The 16,426-nt window shown below is 40.6% G+C and overlaps 1 protein-coding gene across 1 annotated transcript in view; it reads right to left on the minus strand.

The window, feature by feature from the left end:
• The window catches only part of LOC103919083, a 165,389-nt gene that overhangs the window by 141,888 nt on the left and 7,075 nt on the right, over positions 1-16,426 (minus strand). Inside the window, exons 4-5 of the mRNA XM_009326538.1 lie at positions 14,309-14,548; positions 1,367-1,630 (exon numbers count right to left, since the gene is read on the minus strand). Coding sequence (XP_009324813.1) covers positions 1,367-1,630; positions 14,309-14,548 — 504 coding nt within the window. The remainder of the gene's footprint in view (positions 1-1,366; positions 1,631-14,308; positions 14,549-16,426) is intronic.

Here is a 16,426-nt window from a genome sequence, read left to right on the forward strand (position 1 = left end):
GTAGATGAGGCGCTTAGGGACATGGTTTAGTGGGCATGGTGGTGTTGGGTTGATGGTTGGATTCGATGATCTTAGAGGTCTCTTCCAACCTTAATGATTCTATGATTCCACAAAGCCAGAATATACTTGTTTGTACACTATTTGTGAAGCCTAGAAGTCCAAGATGCTGCTATGAGGATTTTAGGAAGTTTTTGTTTCTCTGTACTCCATTTACTACAGTTTTCTCTCATGTCAGTTTCCCATGTACATCTTCCCCAGGCTTACAGACTAAAGCAGACATCCCAGTAAATGGGGGTGACTCACAATCCAAATTCAGAATCATCTGGGAAAATATAGATTCTCTGGATTGTTAAACCACCCCAGCTTACACATTGAGTTCAAAGACTAATTTTGCAGCTTTGGGGTCTTCCCTCCTCCCCCCCCCCCCCTGCCATTTCAACCAATTTTGGCTCTTCTGTTGTTTTTTTACCATAGCTTTACTAATGTTGTTTCTGACATTGTCTTTCCTAGCATATCATAGGTACATTTTTGGTATAAATTCTTATGTCTCTACATGATTCTGAAGTTATTTTCACTTTCTTTTACTCATGGTAGACCCAAAAAAGAAAATTGCCTGAAAACCATCACTACAAGAAGATTAATAACTACACTTTCTATTAAGTAACCTCACACGCTAAAATTAAGATGCTTTCAGAATTCATCTCTTTTGGTAAGTGTTTTTTCCTGAGCCAGGCATGACCATAAAAGAGGTATAAGTTTGAGGTCGTGTTAAGATTCTGAATGAGGAAACGTATCTCTGTTACAATAACACCCTTAATTTGCAAGTCGAGAAACAAAGCTTCCACTGAAGAGGAATTCTTAATTCAGGCCCATTTTCACCAAAGACATACAAAAAATGTCACATCTGAATTACGTCCAAAAACTATTCAAAAGTAAGGCTCCTACCACAACAGAACCTTGCTCGCTAGCTGGGGATCCCAGATATACAAATGCAACAATATCATAAACAATATTATTTTATTTTGTAGCCATATAAAAGCACCTCTGAGATCCACTAAATCTGTGGAGGAAATTAACATGTATTGGTGGCAGGCTCAAACTCAGAATTTCAACTTTTGATCCACTTAGCACCCCAAACAATATTTTGATATTTGAAACAATCCTAAAATTTGGCTGTAAAAAACCCACTAATTTCACGTAAAAGTTGGAGATGCATGTGATTTTCATTTTCTTTATATGCCTACGGGGTAGGCTGATAAACTGCTTTTTGGAAAGCCTTTGGCTTTTAAGGCTGACAGAAGGAAAGTGGAATCTGTTCTGAGGAACAGTGACTAAACCAACAGGCCTAATTTTTTTAAATACAAACCTGAAAGTAGAGATTGCATAACCAATGATCCAAGTCTTGAGAAATAAAATTTTCAATTTTTTTGAATCGGTCAACTTTGGAGTTGTAATGGCCTCTGAGGAAGGGACATTTAAATTTTCCCTCCAAAGCATTAAAATTGTTGTCACACAAGGGAAAAGCTCCCCATCCCACTTCTCGATCAATCCAAGTACGGGTCCCACGAAGAAGGAAGAGTTCAAAGAGGAGGACCATGCCTGGCTTCACAGCTTTTCTAGGTGGTAAAACCTAGCAAATGAGGAAAAGAGAAGATTTATTAGTTATAAAAACATCACAAGGGAACCAGCTTTCTTTTATCATATAAAGCTCTACAAACTTCATACCTTTGAATCAAATTTGCATGCTAAAACAATTAACAACTCTTCTCTTTCCACCAAATCATGTATTTGAATAATTTTCCACTCTGACAGAAAATGCTGTGCTTTTTTTCCATGCTAATTTTGTGATTTCTTTTTTTTCCCTTGGCTTTCTGAAAGTGTTCATTTTCTGTCTTTATTTACCAGTGGTGGAAAAATATTGCCACAAGAAAACTTTAAGACAGAGTAACAAACCAAGTTGGGAATCTGAGGTGTCCCTGTGAGGGCTTATTGAGATTCACCACTGGGTTCTTCTTGCAGCAACTTTGGAGAGTTCATCCAAATACTCAGTGAGAATACTTGCAGGCTTGCTCCTCACTGAGTCATAAGCTCTTCTCCACCCAGTTCTGGGAATGATATTGGTACACAATAGCCTCCCTTCTTCAAATTAAAGCAGGGAAACTCTTCTTGCAAAGTATATGAACCTCAGGGTAGGGTCAAAAAGGATTTTGAGATAATAAACTCTCAGCATGCCAAAGACTGGCAAATACTGCTTACACCTTTCATAAGATAGCTAGAGATATCCTTCTGAGCAGCTTGGAGCTGTGGAAGAGGGTTACCAATACCTTAGGGCCCTGGAGCAATTGTGTTCCCATGGCAAAGACTTGAAAATCAGGGGTGAAGAAACATCCTGAAGTAATGAATTTATGTAAAACCCTCCGTAAGGTTTGCTGTGTGAAGCAATACAAGGTCATGGAGAAGAGGGTAGAAAAGGAAGCAGGGCAAGGACAAAGAAAAAGAAATCTGGTCCTATACCACAATTTTAACTGTTTAATTAATGTGGGGGTTGACCCAGGTCCTGTTGAACAGCTCTTATACATTCAAAAGGGCAAATAAAACACAAAACATACAAAAGCTAGAACATGGAAGGTGATTACCATGATACCCTGGTTAGCAGCTCTAAAGGGTAGTCACCTGGGGACAAGGGGAGCAAATACGTCAGCTACACCTCTCACACAGCAAAACATCTGCTTCACCACTGCTCCTACACATTCTCCTGGATTACAGAGAACTGGGACTGCCTAATCTCTTAAATAAACTATCTTGGATGCTTCTCTAATAGAGACATTGTCCTGTTATTTGAATATTTTCCACCTTTTATTGTTCCCATTTCAGTCCTCAAAGTTCATAGCAGCAAATGCCTTCATACATTTACCTTGCAGAGACTCCTGCTCAACCTTACCTTGCCTTCCAGTCAAGGCAGAGAAAGAGGAGCCTTTTCTCCTTCCCTCCTCCCTGTGAATTGGCATGTACTCATAGAAGGCCACAATATTCAAGGGTATCCTCTAACTGCGAGTGTCCTGTAAGATATATCCTCAGTACTTTTTAAGACTCAGAATAAGACCTCCAAATAGAAGACATCCATCCAAACTGATCACCCACTATTAAAAGCCCAAAATGCCGATGTCTTCTTAAATTAGCAGTGATTTCCTCAATCAGATGACATTCTACAGCTGATAACCAGCCACAAATCTTTACTGCTTCAAATATTTCTGCACATAAGTACACACCTCAACGCAGCTCTTTCTTGACTGATATTTTTAAATACAAGCATCACTTTTTTATACTCCTGATTGAACAATAGGCAAGATGATAAGCACAACTCAGGTACAGCCAAGCTTTTTCTCTCTCTTTTTCTGAAGCAGCTAGGGGATTTACCCATACCAATAACTGCTATGTTAGGAGATGATACATGTTCATAGTTGTGCTGCATTCTATAATTTTTTTGAAGAGGTGAATATAAATTATTATTTTAATAATATGCCTTCCTGTTTCAAGTTATATATTGTGATTAGATAACGGCAAGAAAGAGGAAGTAATTTAAGGAAATCTTTTAAAACTATAAATATTGTCATTATTATGTAGGTGTACTTTATATTAATTATGTAAATATATTCTAAGACTTAGTGTAGGCTTAAAATGAAACAGAAGCATCTGTTGAAAAATGCCATAACCCTGTGGCAGCTGCTATTAAACCATTAACAGTATCAGGTTTCATTTAAACCAGATTTACCATTTTCTATAACAGCCCGTGGGAAAGCTAAAAACATTAGGCACAAATTACTGACAAAAGAGATCCTTAATCAAGCCATACATTTCATTTGGCTAGCTGGGTGCTAGATAGTAACCTCTGTGCTACAAATTAAAGGTGGTAGTTACAAGGCTATGATCAAAGACAATTACCTGCATTATTGAACAATCCCAAAGCATAAGCAGCTGAAATCACTGCCGTATCACAACATCCCTTTCGGTTTCTCCCTTGTTTCCCAGACTTACTCTTTTCTTCAGAACTACTCAACAGTACACTATCTTCTGCCAGCCTGCCTATGAGCAGACAGTGGTCAAGCAGTTGGTGTAAGGATAATTGTGACTATTAAAAATTAATTTCTTTGTTTCCTGCTCACATTTATTCTTCATTTGCTATAAGCTCCCATCCTGGACCTAGACTGCAAACACTCTTTGGGACTGGAAGCATCCCTTTGCTTACAATTACAGGAGCTGGATGTTTAAGTCATGCCATGATCCAAACACATAATGACAAAACATATAAGAAAAGTAAGGATTTTGTCACACACCTGTGTGCTACAAAGCCTGAGGCTGTAAGATTCATTCTGGGAGTCCTCATGCACGAGCACTAGGTGTCTGACCCAGGTAGGACAGTGTCACGCATCTCAGCATACATGGTCAAATAAAACATACCTACCAAGTAAGAATTTTTTTTTTCTGTTGAATCCATACAAAAATCCCAGCCAAGTCTCTACCTGTTACTCTACGCCGGTGTGACAAGCATTCATGCAGGCGCCTGTGGGCTTTCATTTCCATCCTGACGGCCGCCGGGAGCATGATTTATATAGGGGGACTGCTGTTTAGGAAGGGATAGCCAGGCTGAAGCGGAAGAGTTTCAAAAAGGAGGGAGGTCCCCTCACCAGCCCCATGCTAAACCTATTCCCGTCACCACAGTGAATGCGCGTCTCTGCCACAGCCCGCTGCCCCACAGCCGCAGGGTCAGACAGCCCTGGGAGGGAGCTCGGTGGTGTGCCACCTGCCCTTCATTAGCCTCCTCCTAGGCCGCAGGCCTGAGAGCAGGGATCTGGGGCACGGCCAGCGCAACCCGTAGGCATAGATGCACAAAGGCATTTCGGCATGTAGCTCCAATTGAAATCCACAGTCCCTGAGCACCTGCGTGCCTCTGTGGGTTTGGGCTATCACGCTCAGGTACAGGGCAGGGAACATCTCGGGTATTTAGGGGAGGAGGGGAATCAGTAATTGCTCGCTCTCGTACAAGACTCGGGGCAGTGCCTGGGATGGGCAAGGCGCAGGAAGCTCAAACTGAGCGGTTTGTTTTGATGGACTGTTTTGTTTCTGAAGAAAAAAAAAAAAAAATCAGCAGTTATATTTTCCCTGCTGGCAGCAACCTCTTTTGAGGCACTATTTGGTAAGTTAGTCCACAAGCCTGCACCAACACTGTTGATGTTCAAAGAGAGCATACTACGTAAATACAGCTTCCTGGGTTTTAATGAGTCTACTCTCTAACACCTTAGCTCACTGTTTCTCCTTGCTCAGGTAATATTTCCATTGAGATCTGTGAGGTATATAGCCTTTTACAGTGCTATGAAAGCATCCGGCACCCACTTTTTACTGGTGTAATTTCTTCTGCAAAGAGGGATGTAGCAGAGAATAAATAATGCTTGCGTGTGCCTGCACAGGCACAAGTAATTCTTCTTAGTCTGCAGTTAACAGTGTTGCATTTAATTGAATTAAATCATAGTGAACTAAAATTATCTCTTGCCACTATTTCTGAATTCAACTGTTTTATATCAGTTTTATTGTAATATATCTTACTTCCCCATATGCCACCATAATTTCAGCAAAGAAATCGTTTACTCTAGAGAGAGAATGAATTCTATTTGAATATTTCAATAAACAGTTCCAGTGTGAGGATTTTGGGGTTTCTGTCTGACTTACTCTTGGGCTTTAACCTTGTCAGAGAAGAAATAAACCTTTGCTTCACTCCTCTGCACCTTCAAATACTTTCATTTTAGAAGGAAAAGGACAAAAATTACATTACTTAATTCACATAACATAAAAATTTGACCACTAAACATGTGCAATTCAAATGGATTAAAGTTAATTAGAATATGCAAAGGCAATTCAATGTTTATTTATTATATAGAAAAATCTTGCAAAACACCACAGAAATTAACGGCTCATCGTTCCTGATTATGAAAACTGCGGCAAATGAAACTCACTGGTGTAAAATATGGGTAGAAAACCTTTTAAATAGGAGCAGTTCCCATCAAACTATTTCATTAAGAAATAAAAAATTACTTCACTATGTAAAATGAATTGTGCTGGAGACGAGGCTGTTATTGCCAAAATAAGGTGGAGCTTTCACAACCAGATTTCAAGCCCTCCCTGTTTACATGCAAGGCCAGCATACAGGCAGAGGGAAGGGCATGCTTGGGAAGTGTTTGGGTAACTTGGAAATTTATAAAAGGCCAGAAGAGAGGGAATAGAAACATGGACTGAGATTAAAAAAAAAAAAAAAATCATGTTATTAGGGTTTTCCAAAAGTCCTATCTATCATCAGAATGTCCTGGAGTAGCTGGAAACTTACTTCCCCAGCTTTCCATCGCTGCCTGTCTTTGAACAGGTATCTGAATACAAAATAACACACAAATCAAAGGAGGACCGTGCAGTGCGCTACCATTCATTTCCCTGTATATACGGTTTGTGTTTTTTTCTATTTTCTGAAAAAGAGAACAGACCTTTCAAGCCTGACATAGGTCAAATGACTCCCTGACTCCTCTCCTTGCAGCTTGCAGTTCTCCTTAAACCTTTATGCAGTACCACAATCTTTCCTGTGACCCAGTATCCCAACCTCCCTGATTGTGGGGGAATATGGACCAGAAGCAGTTGTGGCACAGCACACGAGCTCGGGATTGCAGATGAGCCACATGGAGCACAGGGCAGCAGCATCTGTAAGCAGGCAATTTATTCACCACTCTCAGTCCCGCAGCAGTGGCGGCGAGCAGGATTTCTCCTGACACACTGTACCAAAGCACCCTGGCGCCTTCCCAGCGCTGCACCAAGTGCCTCGATGGAAACACCTCCTGCCCTCTTCCATGCTACCAGAGCAGCTATGATTCCCCACTGCCTCCCTTTCCTCTAGGAGAGATAACTCAGGGCATAGTTAACTCCGGCAGCATCACATGCGGCACAACTACCTTGCACCAGAGGACCAGAATCTCGCCTTTTATCTTCCCAAATACAGGGCAATAATGTTTGTATTCTGTGAGCTTTAGCCTCTGCATCTGTTGCTAATTGTCCTGGCACATCTGCTGCTAATTCTTTTCTGTTCTTTGACCAGCAGGGAGTAGTAATGTATGGTACAGCCACTGCTAGCCTCCCCGAGCATTTCTGGTGATATACCACCGGCCTGGGCAGATTCTGACCTCATCTTGCAAGGGAAGAAATTGTCTTTGTAAGAGGAAGGCAGGAACACAAGTTCCTTCTTCTGCCACTCCCGTCTCATTTATTCCTGAGCTTGATTCCAGCACGGTCAGAGCATGAGTTTCCTGGGATAACGTAGGCCACTGACACAAAACAGCAGACTTGATTTCTTTTGTGTCAAAAGGACATGTACTTTGCTCAGAAACCACTCAGAGCTGAGGAGTCTCAGGAAGATGTGGCTCGTTCGGCATGCAGGGCTGAGTCACACAGCAGCACCACTCTGCCTGCCCCGGGCTCCGGTGCAGGAGCAAGCAGCTTTCCTCTCCTTTTTGCTGCACCAGCTGTTCCATCTCGGGTCTCTTTCCTGATGCTGTTCTGGATTCCCCATCATGCCTCGCGTAGCACAGCATCCCCTTCCTCCTTAAAGCTTCAGTCCAGCCTGGGACACAGCAACGCTCCCTTCACCAGGGAAGCTGTGCCAATGTGGAGTTCACGCTCCTGCAATATTTCCCAGATGGTCCAGACCTCATCGGGCTCTGCTCTCTTTCCAGGGGCTCAGCTAACATCCCTCCAGCAAAGAAACAGGAAGACTGACTCCTGATAACAAATCCCCATGTCCTTGTGTGCTCTGCTTAAAAATTACATGCTTAAACAGGATCACTTTTTTTAATTTTGTGGCATAAAGTACTCTTCCTATTTCTGTAGTACAGCTTTGCAACTAACCTGCTCATCCTGAGTTCACAGATAAATATTTAAAACATTAAATGCTTCAAAACCAGATATTTTAAGGTAAAAAAGTGTCTTCTGAGGATGTTTTGCTGGCTCCCATGACTTGTAGATATGGACCAAAACACGGCTTAAGCCCCTTTTCACAGTTCCAGGCTGCCAGCTCTGGTGAGTCATGGAAATGCTACATTTTTTCACTCAACAGCATTTTTTGTTGGGGCGGTCCTTTACTTTGCTCTTGGTGTCCTCTGTTGTTTGGAGTTTACTTGGAGCTAAGGATACAGGCAGGGGCTGCTGCATTCTGCCTTTCCCACTGATCTGCCCCAGATAATATATGACTTTTGTACAACTATTGTATCCAATGGCTCATGTCAAGCTCTCTTACAGATATAATTTCCCATTAGGTAGGGAATAGGCCATGGAGTGGTCCAAAATAAAAGCCTGTCCCTAGACACTCCTGATTTTTAACATATGTCTGCTAGATTTGCCAATGCAGACCACATACCTTACCCTAGTTAGATATGATGCATTATAATGTAGGCCACATTTCTGAGGTCTTTGAGCAGTATACGTTGGTCTAAGCTGAAAGAGCACACATGGTACAGTCCAGCGAGCGTTTTCAAGAACTCCTCCACCAGAGCACATTGACTAGACATCATATGAAATGTAACTCTAATTAATTACCAAAAACAAAACCTGGGATAAATAGTAAACTTTTGCATATGTAAATCAATTGCATAATGCTAAATACAGTAGATGCAATAGATTCTAATATGCAATGGCTTTGTAATGTCAGCACACCAAGCTTAATGAATCCCTTCAAGTCTTCCCACAGTGCTAGAAATGGAGCTTTCCGTGTTGGGAAAGTCCATCTACAGGCAGCAACGGTCTCCAGAGAAACCACCTGGCTGCAGCTCGTGGCTGGAACAGGATCTGTGCACAGCGCAGCACTGGGCCGAAGGAGGTCCCCGCGACACTTCCTGCTGGGCCCACAGCAAGGAGAAAGACTCGCGGACTACTGAAGGTCTAGCAGCCAGCCAGAGCAGTGTGGGGCCCTTGGCCCCGTGGTGCAGTCAGCACCCAGTGCGAGGGCTGCTCGCAGCATGCCGCAGAGGTCTGTCCCCAGGAAGGCACAGGGGTGTGACACAGCTGGAACAGAATTGCTCCGAAAACATGTGTTTTGAGGAGCTGTTGCAAAAAGACATTTAGCAAATAGCAGTCAAAGACCGAAACCCCAAACAAACTCAGATAAACAAAATAGAAGTAGTAATAAGTATGTGTTCCTGCTGTGTGAAAAAAACATCGAACCTGCAGTCTTCAAATAAATACCAGCATCTGTCTAAGCTTAGTTCTTGCATTTACCAAAAGGTTCACGTAGCACCTTATCATCCCAACTACAAATAATTGCATCCAGGGAGAATTTAAGTGGCTCTCATTTTGAAAGTCCTCTGGCACTGCCAAGCATTATTACTTCCTATCTTTTTTCATAGTGTATCAAATTCTTATGTTATGTCCTATAAAGTGTCCTAGAGCTAAATGTTCTTCATCTGTGCCAGTGTTTTGCTCAAGAATAAAAGGGGGGTGGGGGGTGGGGGGAGGAGGAGAAAAAAAGTTTGTGCTCTACTTTCCTAATGATACTTTGTTTTGTAATTACTAAAAGCATCACAGTCCTTAGACAGCTGCTGACATACAGAAAATAAGGTCCTTGAAACTGTTTATTTCATCATATTTTAAGAATTAATACCTTAGGTCATGTTAATCAGTTTCTGATATATGTAGTTTTCAAAACGCACTTCAGGGAAGAAAATGCTGGAAATGACTAATAACAACAAAGATATGAACTTTATTCGTTATATATCTAACTCTGAATGTGAACATTACCAAAGTACTTTGCCATCTTAAGTATTTAGGAAGCCTTAAATAAAAAATAAATCCACCTCATTCAGTGAAATAGAACATCCTCTTTTTCCAAGCAAAAGAGTTCAAATGTATTAATTTTGTAGCTATATTTTAAAATGAGTGTCAGCCCCTGCTAGATGACTGCATGATAAGTGTCCTGAAACTTCAGGAAAAGGCACTAAATTTTTCACAGCATTTGTGTTTCATTTTCAGTGTAATAAAAATATGGTGCTCTTTTAATAATGAATAATAGATCTCCTAGTATGATTTACATGCGTGGATTAAATGTCATGTTTGAAAAGTTGCGGTTTTATTCATATTGAATTTCCCTCAAGTTAAACAAAATGGTACCCAGCTACTGTTATAATATTGCTAGTACCTTGCCACGCTAATACATAAATATTAACCACTTGATACACTTTAAAAATCTACAGATCTGTGAACTCTTCTGTCAGCAACTGTGGCTTTATATGCATATGAACTGATTTAGTGCTGTCCCGAGTTCCAGGTACGTTGAGGAAAATGCATAGCGCCAGTGCTCACATACTTCTGGAGCTCTTTTTTTTTTTGCTGAAGTGCCAATTTTGGAAGGCTGGCACAGAATAAAGACCGATGCCAAACAGGTGCAGCGGGACCGGAGTTAGAAAGCAGCCTGGGGAGCCCAACACTGACTCGATTGTCCCTGCTTCTCCTCAACAGTGTTGGACTGACATCCCAGGTGACTGGACAGGTTCATGAATGTCACTTGCAGGCAGTCTCATTGGCTTATAGTGCTCTTCGCAATAGCCGAAGATTTCCTATCTGAACTTCCCCTTCTGAACAAAAACTAACTTCCTAACAGGCAATATTTTTTCTGGAAAAGCATTCCAAAAATGTTTATAATTTATTGCTAATACTTGACATAGGAACATCTTCCTTAAAGGTTCCTTCTCTTAGTAGGTGAAACTTGCGATGTACAGCAAAATATTTTGGTCCTGATAATTGAAATTATAGCTGAAAACTTTTTTTTTTAAAAAGAAGAGAAGCATTTTAGCTATACTCCAATTTTTATTCCATTGATGCCAATGAATATTTTGACTCTGAGAAGTGAGGATTTGTTCTTACTTTTGTAATTGTTGAACGAAAAATATTTACTGACTACTTAGTTCTTAAGTTCTTAGAGGAAAAATTTATTTACTGAAAGAGTGGTTAAACATTGGAACAGGCTGCCCAGGGAAGTGGTTGAGTCACCATCCCTGGAAGTATTCAAAAGACGTGTAGATGCGGCACTTAGGGACACGGTTTAGTGGACATGGTGCTGTTGGGTTGACGGTTGGACTCGATGATCTTAGACGTCTTTTTCCAACCTTAATGATTCTATGATTCTATGATTCTTATCTATAGTAGGATCTTAGCCACCATGAGACAGCAATAAGGAAATTATACTAGTAAAATCTTTGGTCTAGTGTAAAGATGATGCAGTCACATCTGCGCAGGCACTGCCAAGGACAATCTAATTGTAGTAACTGCCTTATCAGATGCACAGTAAACATCTCATCTCCTTTCTCAACTTTCATTCCAGACCTGTGAAAAATCAGGTAGTGCAAGAGTATATTGAATGTTTAAGAACAAAGCTTCTTTACCACCAGAGTTAACCTACTGCATTTTTTGAATCTCAGCTTGAGTTCAGGTTCAGTTTGTGTTATAATGTAAGTGGAGCTTCAAAATAGCTCTTGCTTCACCTAAACCAGACAGCATTAACCCGTCTAAGTCTAAAGTTCCCTTGCATAAACTAAATATATGAAAACGTCCTTGAAATGCTGGGTCTAAAACAAGTCCCCTTCAGATCATGCTGTTAGTTGCTATTCCTAAAATTGTAAAGAGTCATTTGAAACAGCAATTGCATTTTATCCCAATCCAAAGCATTCATACGTGTTTTGTCCAGCATAATTTAAGGAAAAACATTATTCATGTGAATGTTTGGCCTTACTGAAAGCCAAATAAAATTCAACTGGAGCTATTAGGAGCCACTGTCTAATATGTAGTCAGAGGTTACTGGGGGAGGTGGGTTGACAAACTAAAAAGGAAGACAGTGAAGGAGGGGTAAGAATGGAAGCTGGCAAGCTGGAGCAAAGAACATTGATTAATGAACAAAAAACATTTTTGAAAGGTCGGGTGCGCAAGTCAGACTAACCCTGAGGCAGATCTAACTTACATGACCAGCACTTTCTGTATGCAGCAGGTAACCCATGCTGACACTAACTTTGCCGACATGACAGGGTTATTATTTTTGGAAGGATGTAGTGTTCTGGAATAATTTCTCTAACATATTAGTTAAAACTCAACTTTCCTTCAATATCAAGCATGCATGTCTTCATTTTCACCATGTTTACACTGAACTCCTATCATTATTCTGGCCAATGAAAACAAAAGCTTATTCTTCATTTGTGAGCACTTGTATTTCCCCCCCCGTAATATATCTCAGGGCAGTAGTGCTGTATATAAGAATGTGTTCAAACCCAGATGCTCATCTGGAGCTCACCACTAAGACCTACTACTTACACTAAGTTTTGCAGTAGATGCTAACCATCTGAAGCCTAAAATTTGCCTTGTCTCAACACAGATCCTAAGGTTTCTTTTGAAACATACCTTAAGGTTATGGGCCAATACCAAGGTGGAAGAACAGAAAGGCAGAATTGTTCAGGTTACACCACCTATGTCTTCAAAATGAGCTGGTGGAGGAGGTTCTCTAAAACGGTGACATTAAGACTTTGCTGACCATTATACAGTAATGAAGACAGGGAATCATCAGAAGGTCATTTAATCCAACATCTCCTCCTGGTCCTGCATTTTAAGTGGACTTGCCCAAGACCTGCACCCTGGTTCACTAGACTGAAAATGAAGTTTGGTGAAGATGCTAATTAAATGTCCTCTGTGAGACTCAAAGAGGACTTTAAAACAAACTCTAGAAAAATGGTAAAACTACGAAGCATTTCTCTCAGATCTTCAGATGAAGCATAGTAGCCACCTCTAAGCCGTTACTGAGGTATCCACACAACCCCGTAAAGACTAACAGAAAGACAAGTACGTGGACTTTGCACATACTCTTCACAAATCCATGTCAGGAGTTCCTTTGCGTTGAGGAGCAGCTGGACAAAAGACGGGTCAATCTGAACTAGCTCTTGCTTAGTACTGAGAACAGAGATATGTAGTTTTGAACGGGGGACATTCCCCAGGTAGGAACAAAAGCAGCAGGCAAGACCCAGGAGAAACACGATGCTGAAAGCAAGAGGCAGGGCATGCTGGAGTCGTTCAGTTGTACTACCCGTAGTCTTCTCCTTTCAATGAAGCCTGAGAAGACAGCACTTTGTCTTCCAGGCAATAGGCAGGATGCATGTGTCCTGCCTAGGGAGGAATCCCAGCTCAGTGATTTCTCTGACAGATACATGTATTTGTTTTAACATCATGTGACAGTCACATTCACAATTTCCCTCTCTATAGATGTGATTCTTTTCATACCAACAGCTGTATTTACAGACACTGTTTGTTATCCACAGATGATAAACAATTAAAAAGCAGAAAATGTGACTTAGCAGCACTTTATATATCACAAACCCAATAGCTGAAATGACCTATCTGCAAGTAACTGAAAGCATCAGTGCCATACATAAAAGTTGCTTTATCTGAAAGCTCTTTGGGATAGGGACTGTCTGTCCTGTATCCACGCAACACTTTGCACAACAGAAGGGGTGGAGGAGGAAATCTACCATTCAGGTCATACTGCAAAATGAATAATTGAAAACAGAAGAAACTTTCCTCCTCGTTCTACCAATGTCTCATAACACACAAAAAAACCCACACTGAGAGAGGTGGGGGTTGTTTTTCAAACTGTAAAGAAGCTTTCACGTGCCAGAGAGTTTATCTGAGACCAATGTTTCAACCAGCACTAGGCATTAGCTACAACAGTGAGCAACTGACACACAACAATCCTGCCATGCACAGCATGCTTAGGCAGGAAAATATGTGTGCCTCAGTCGCAAAAGACAGAACAGAGCCTCAAGTGTTTGGGCTCCTTCCAAAATAATCCAAATGCTGCTTTTCTGGCAAATGGGGGTCAATGGAGCTAAAAACTCACAGAAGGATTTGGGCATTCATGTGTTTATACACACCCACTCGTACATTTATTATTCTAAAGCTACTTTACAGAAATCAAATTACAGAGCTGACAAGCTGCATAGATAAGAGAGAATAAAAGTAAAATTTAAAATTAGCTGACAACACTATATGATGTAGTGTATATTTAGCACTTTTAGAGTGAGCGATGAGGGTTAACCTAGGGGAAAAAAAATTGCACCTTCCTAAATTGCACCTTAAATTATTAAATAAATTATGAACATGATGGAATGCATTAAATATATAAGCCTGAAGGAGAAAGAGCGGATGTGTTTTAACTTTCAAAGCAAAGACAGCATATTTAAGAAGTGTTGCTTACTGTCTGGATACTTTGTCCAAAGTAGATTTCAGTGTTGTAGAAGTTTCCGTCGTGACTAACTGGCAGCGTTGTCCTGCCTTGAGGCTGCTCCTTCAGTTTGGGCCACTCCAGCAAGCCACCACCTAAGCGGCTGAGAACAGAAACTTTGAGGGTGTAGTGGCCTTTAGGGACCTTATCTTTGACTCCCCTCAGGCATTTGACGTGAATTTCTATCAGCTGCGGTGCCTTGGAGCAGTCAACCTAGGATGAAGGCTCTGAGTTACTGATCTGGGTTGAGCCGACTTTAACCATACAATTAGCAAGAACAAATTTCTTCAAGAAAATAACTACTGAAAAGCAGACAACATGCTTCTTGTTCAACCTGCAATTACCTATTGCTAACCAAGGATCTGCAATTAGGGAGGTCAAAAGTCATAGAGATGACAGATAAAAAAATAATACAAATACTACTAATAAAATGTTCGGCATCCTTGGGGGGAAGGTGGAGCTGTTGAAGTATGACACCAGAAGCCATTAGTCTGCAATAATAAGGCAGAATTAACTGGAAAACAACACCTTCAAAAACATAGCATGCTTTGCAAGACAGGCACAATACGTGATGTGATGAGCAGGCTGCAGGCACAGAGTGAAGACAGGGCAGGCCATGTTTTTATACTAATTATTAGCCTTGCCAAAGCTATTAGTGCTGTGTAATATGCAGACTATCCTTTCACCTTCTGATTATCATATAATCAGATTTTCTTAAAAATAGTAATCAAAGTGCAACACGTGTAGAGTTTAATAACAACTCCCTAGAGGCACCTTTATTCCAAGTCCAGACAAAAGGAAACATCTGCTTGCTGTTGACAAGATGTTGTCTGAGTTACAGAATGTTTAGTATGGAATAAATGCTGTGCTGCATATCAGAAATGCTTTTCTGGTGCTTTCCTTGTAAACGCAGCTTATAGAGCAGAGGCTGGCAGAGGAGAACAGACACAGCAGTACGATCCTTACAAGCCTTGCCTGAGTAAAGGTGTAGGGTCCATCCCACTATGCCATTGGACACTCCAGTGCTGCCCAAATGCAATCTGCAGGGTCAGGCACATGACAGGGAGTCCCAGTTTGGCTCCAGTGTTGACTTCAACGGATAAAATTGCTTCTGCCATAACTAATTATTTAGTGCTTCAAATCAGCAATATTTTTTTTTCCCCAAGGAATCAATTTCTTCCATTATTTTGGGAAAACACTAGTGCTAGGTCGTCTTCTTTTGATGCAATGCAATACAAGAACCCATGCCACATTTCAGAATCAAATGGCTACCTTGACTACTAGGTTTAGTAGTCTCACAGTTTAAGCCTACAGTAGCTAATAATCTCTTCTTTAATCCTGTCTTGGATTTATTTTGGAAGAGATAGCATATTTCCATATAGATAGAAAGCTTCTGGAATTAAATTAAGCAGTTAAATAAACAGTTGAATTTGTTAAACTTCTTTTGTTTCTCAACACAAACCATACTTAACAACTAATCTGAATGACAATTATTTTCAGCTTAATTAGAAAATCTTAATTAACAATGAAGATTTAACCTTAATATTTTTGGTTTCTGAATCATATATAAAAAAATTAACATTATGTGAATAAATAAGACAATCTTTTTAAACCTCAAGGCAGGATTACTGATGCAGGCAGACTTCGTTATTAAACACATTCTAAATTAAACGCCTCTATGAATTTTATACTGAAATATATTGTGATAGTTTTGCATGCCAAATGTGACATTTTGTATTTTAGATTCATCTTCTGTAGTAATTTTGGAAATGTCATACAAACAAAGATTTTGTCATTTACCAATGGAATTACTATGCATGGCCGGTTAGCCATCTCTTTTCTGGCTCTTCTGGTTGTTTCAAGTCAGCAAGCCATAAAAAATCTTTATCTCTCTGAAACACAGCAATTTGGAAGATAATCGAATAGTGACTGGGGGGCAGAAACGCCAGTCTGAGGAATTATACCACAATCTCTCTTGCATTTACAACCTTCCTCAAAGCGAGTGTCAGTCGAGTAGGAAAAGGAGATAGAAGATTCATCATATTTCAAGCCTGTCTCATTTGCATGGTGGCATAGCTGTCTCGCCTCCTG

The sequence above is a fragment of the Pygoscelis adeliae genome, unplaced genomic scaffold (assembly GCF_000699105.1).
Source record: "Pygoscelis adeliae isolate BGI_AS28 unplaced genomic scaffold, ASM69910v1 Scaffold186, whole genome shotgun sequence".
NCBI classification, from domain to species: Eukaryota; Metazoa; Chordata; class Aves; order Sphenisciformes; family Spheniscidae; genus Pygoscelis; species Pygoscelis adeliae.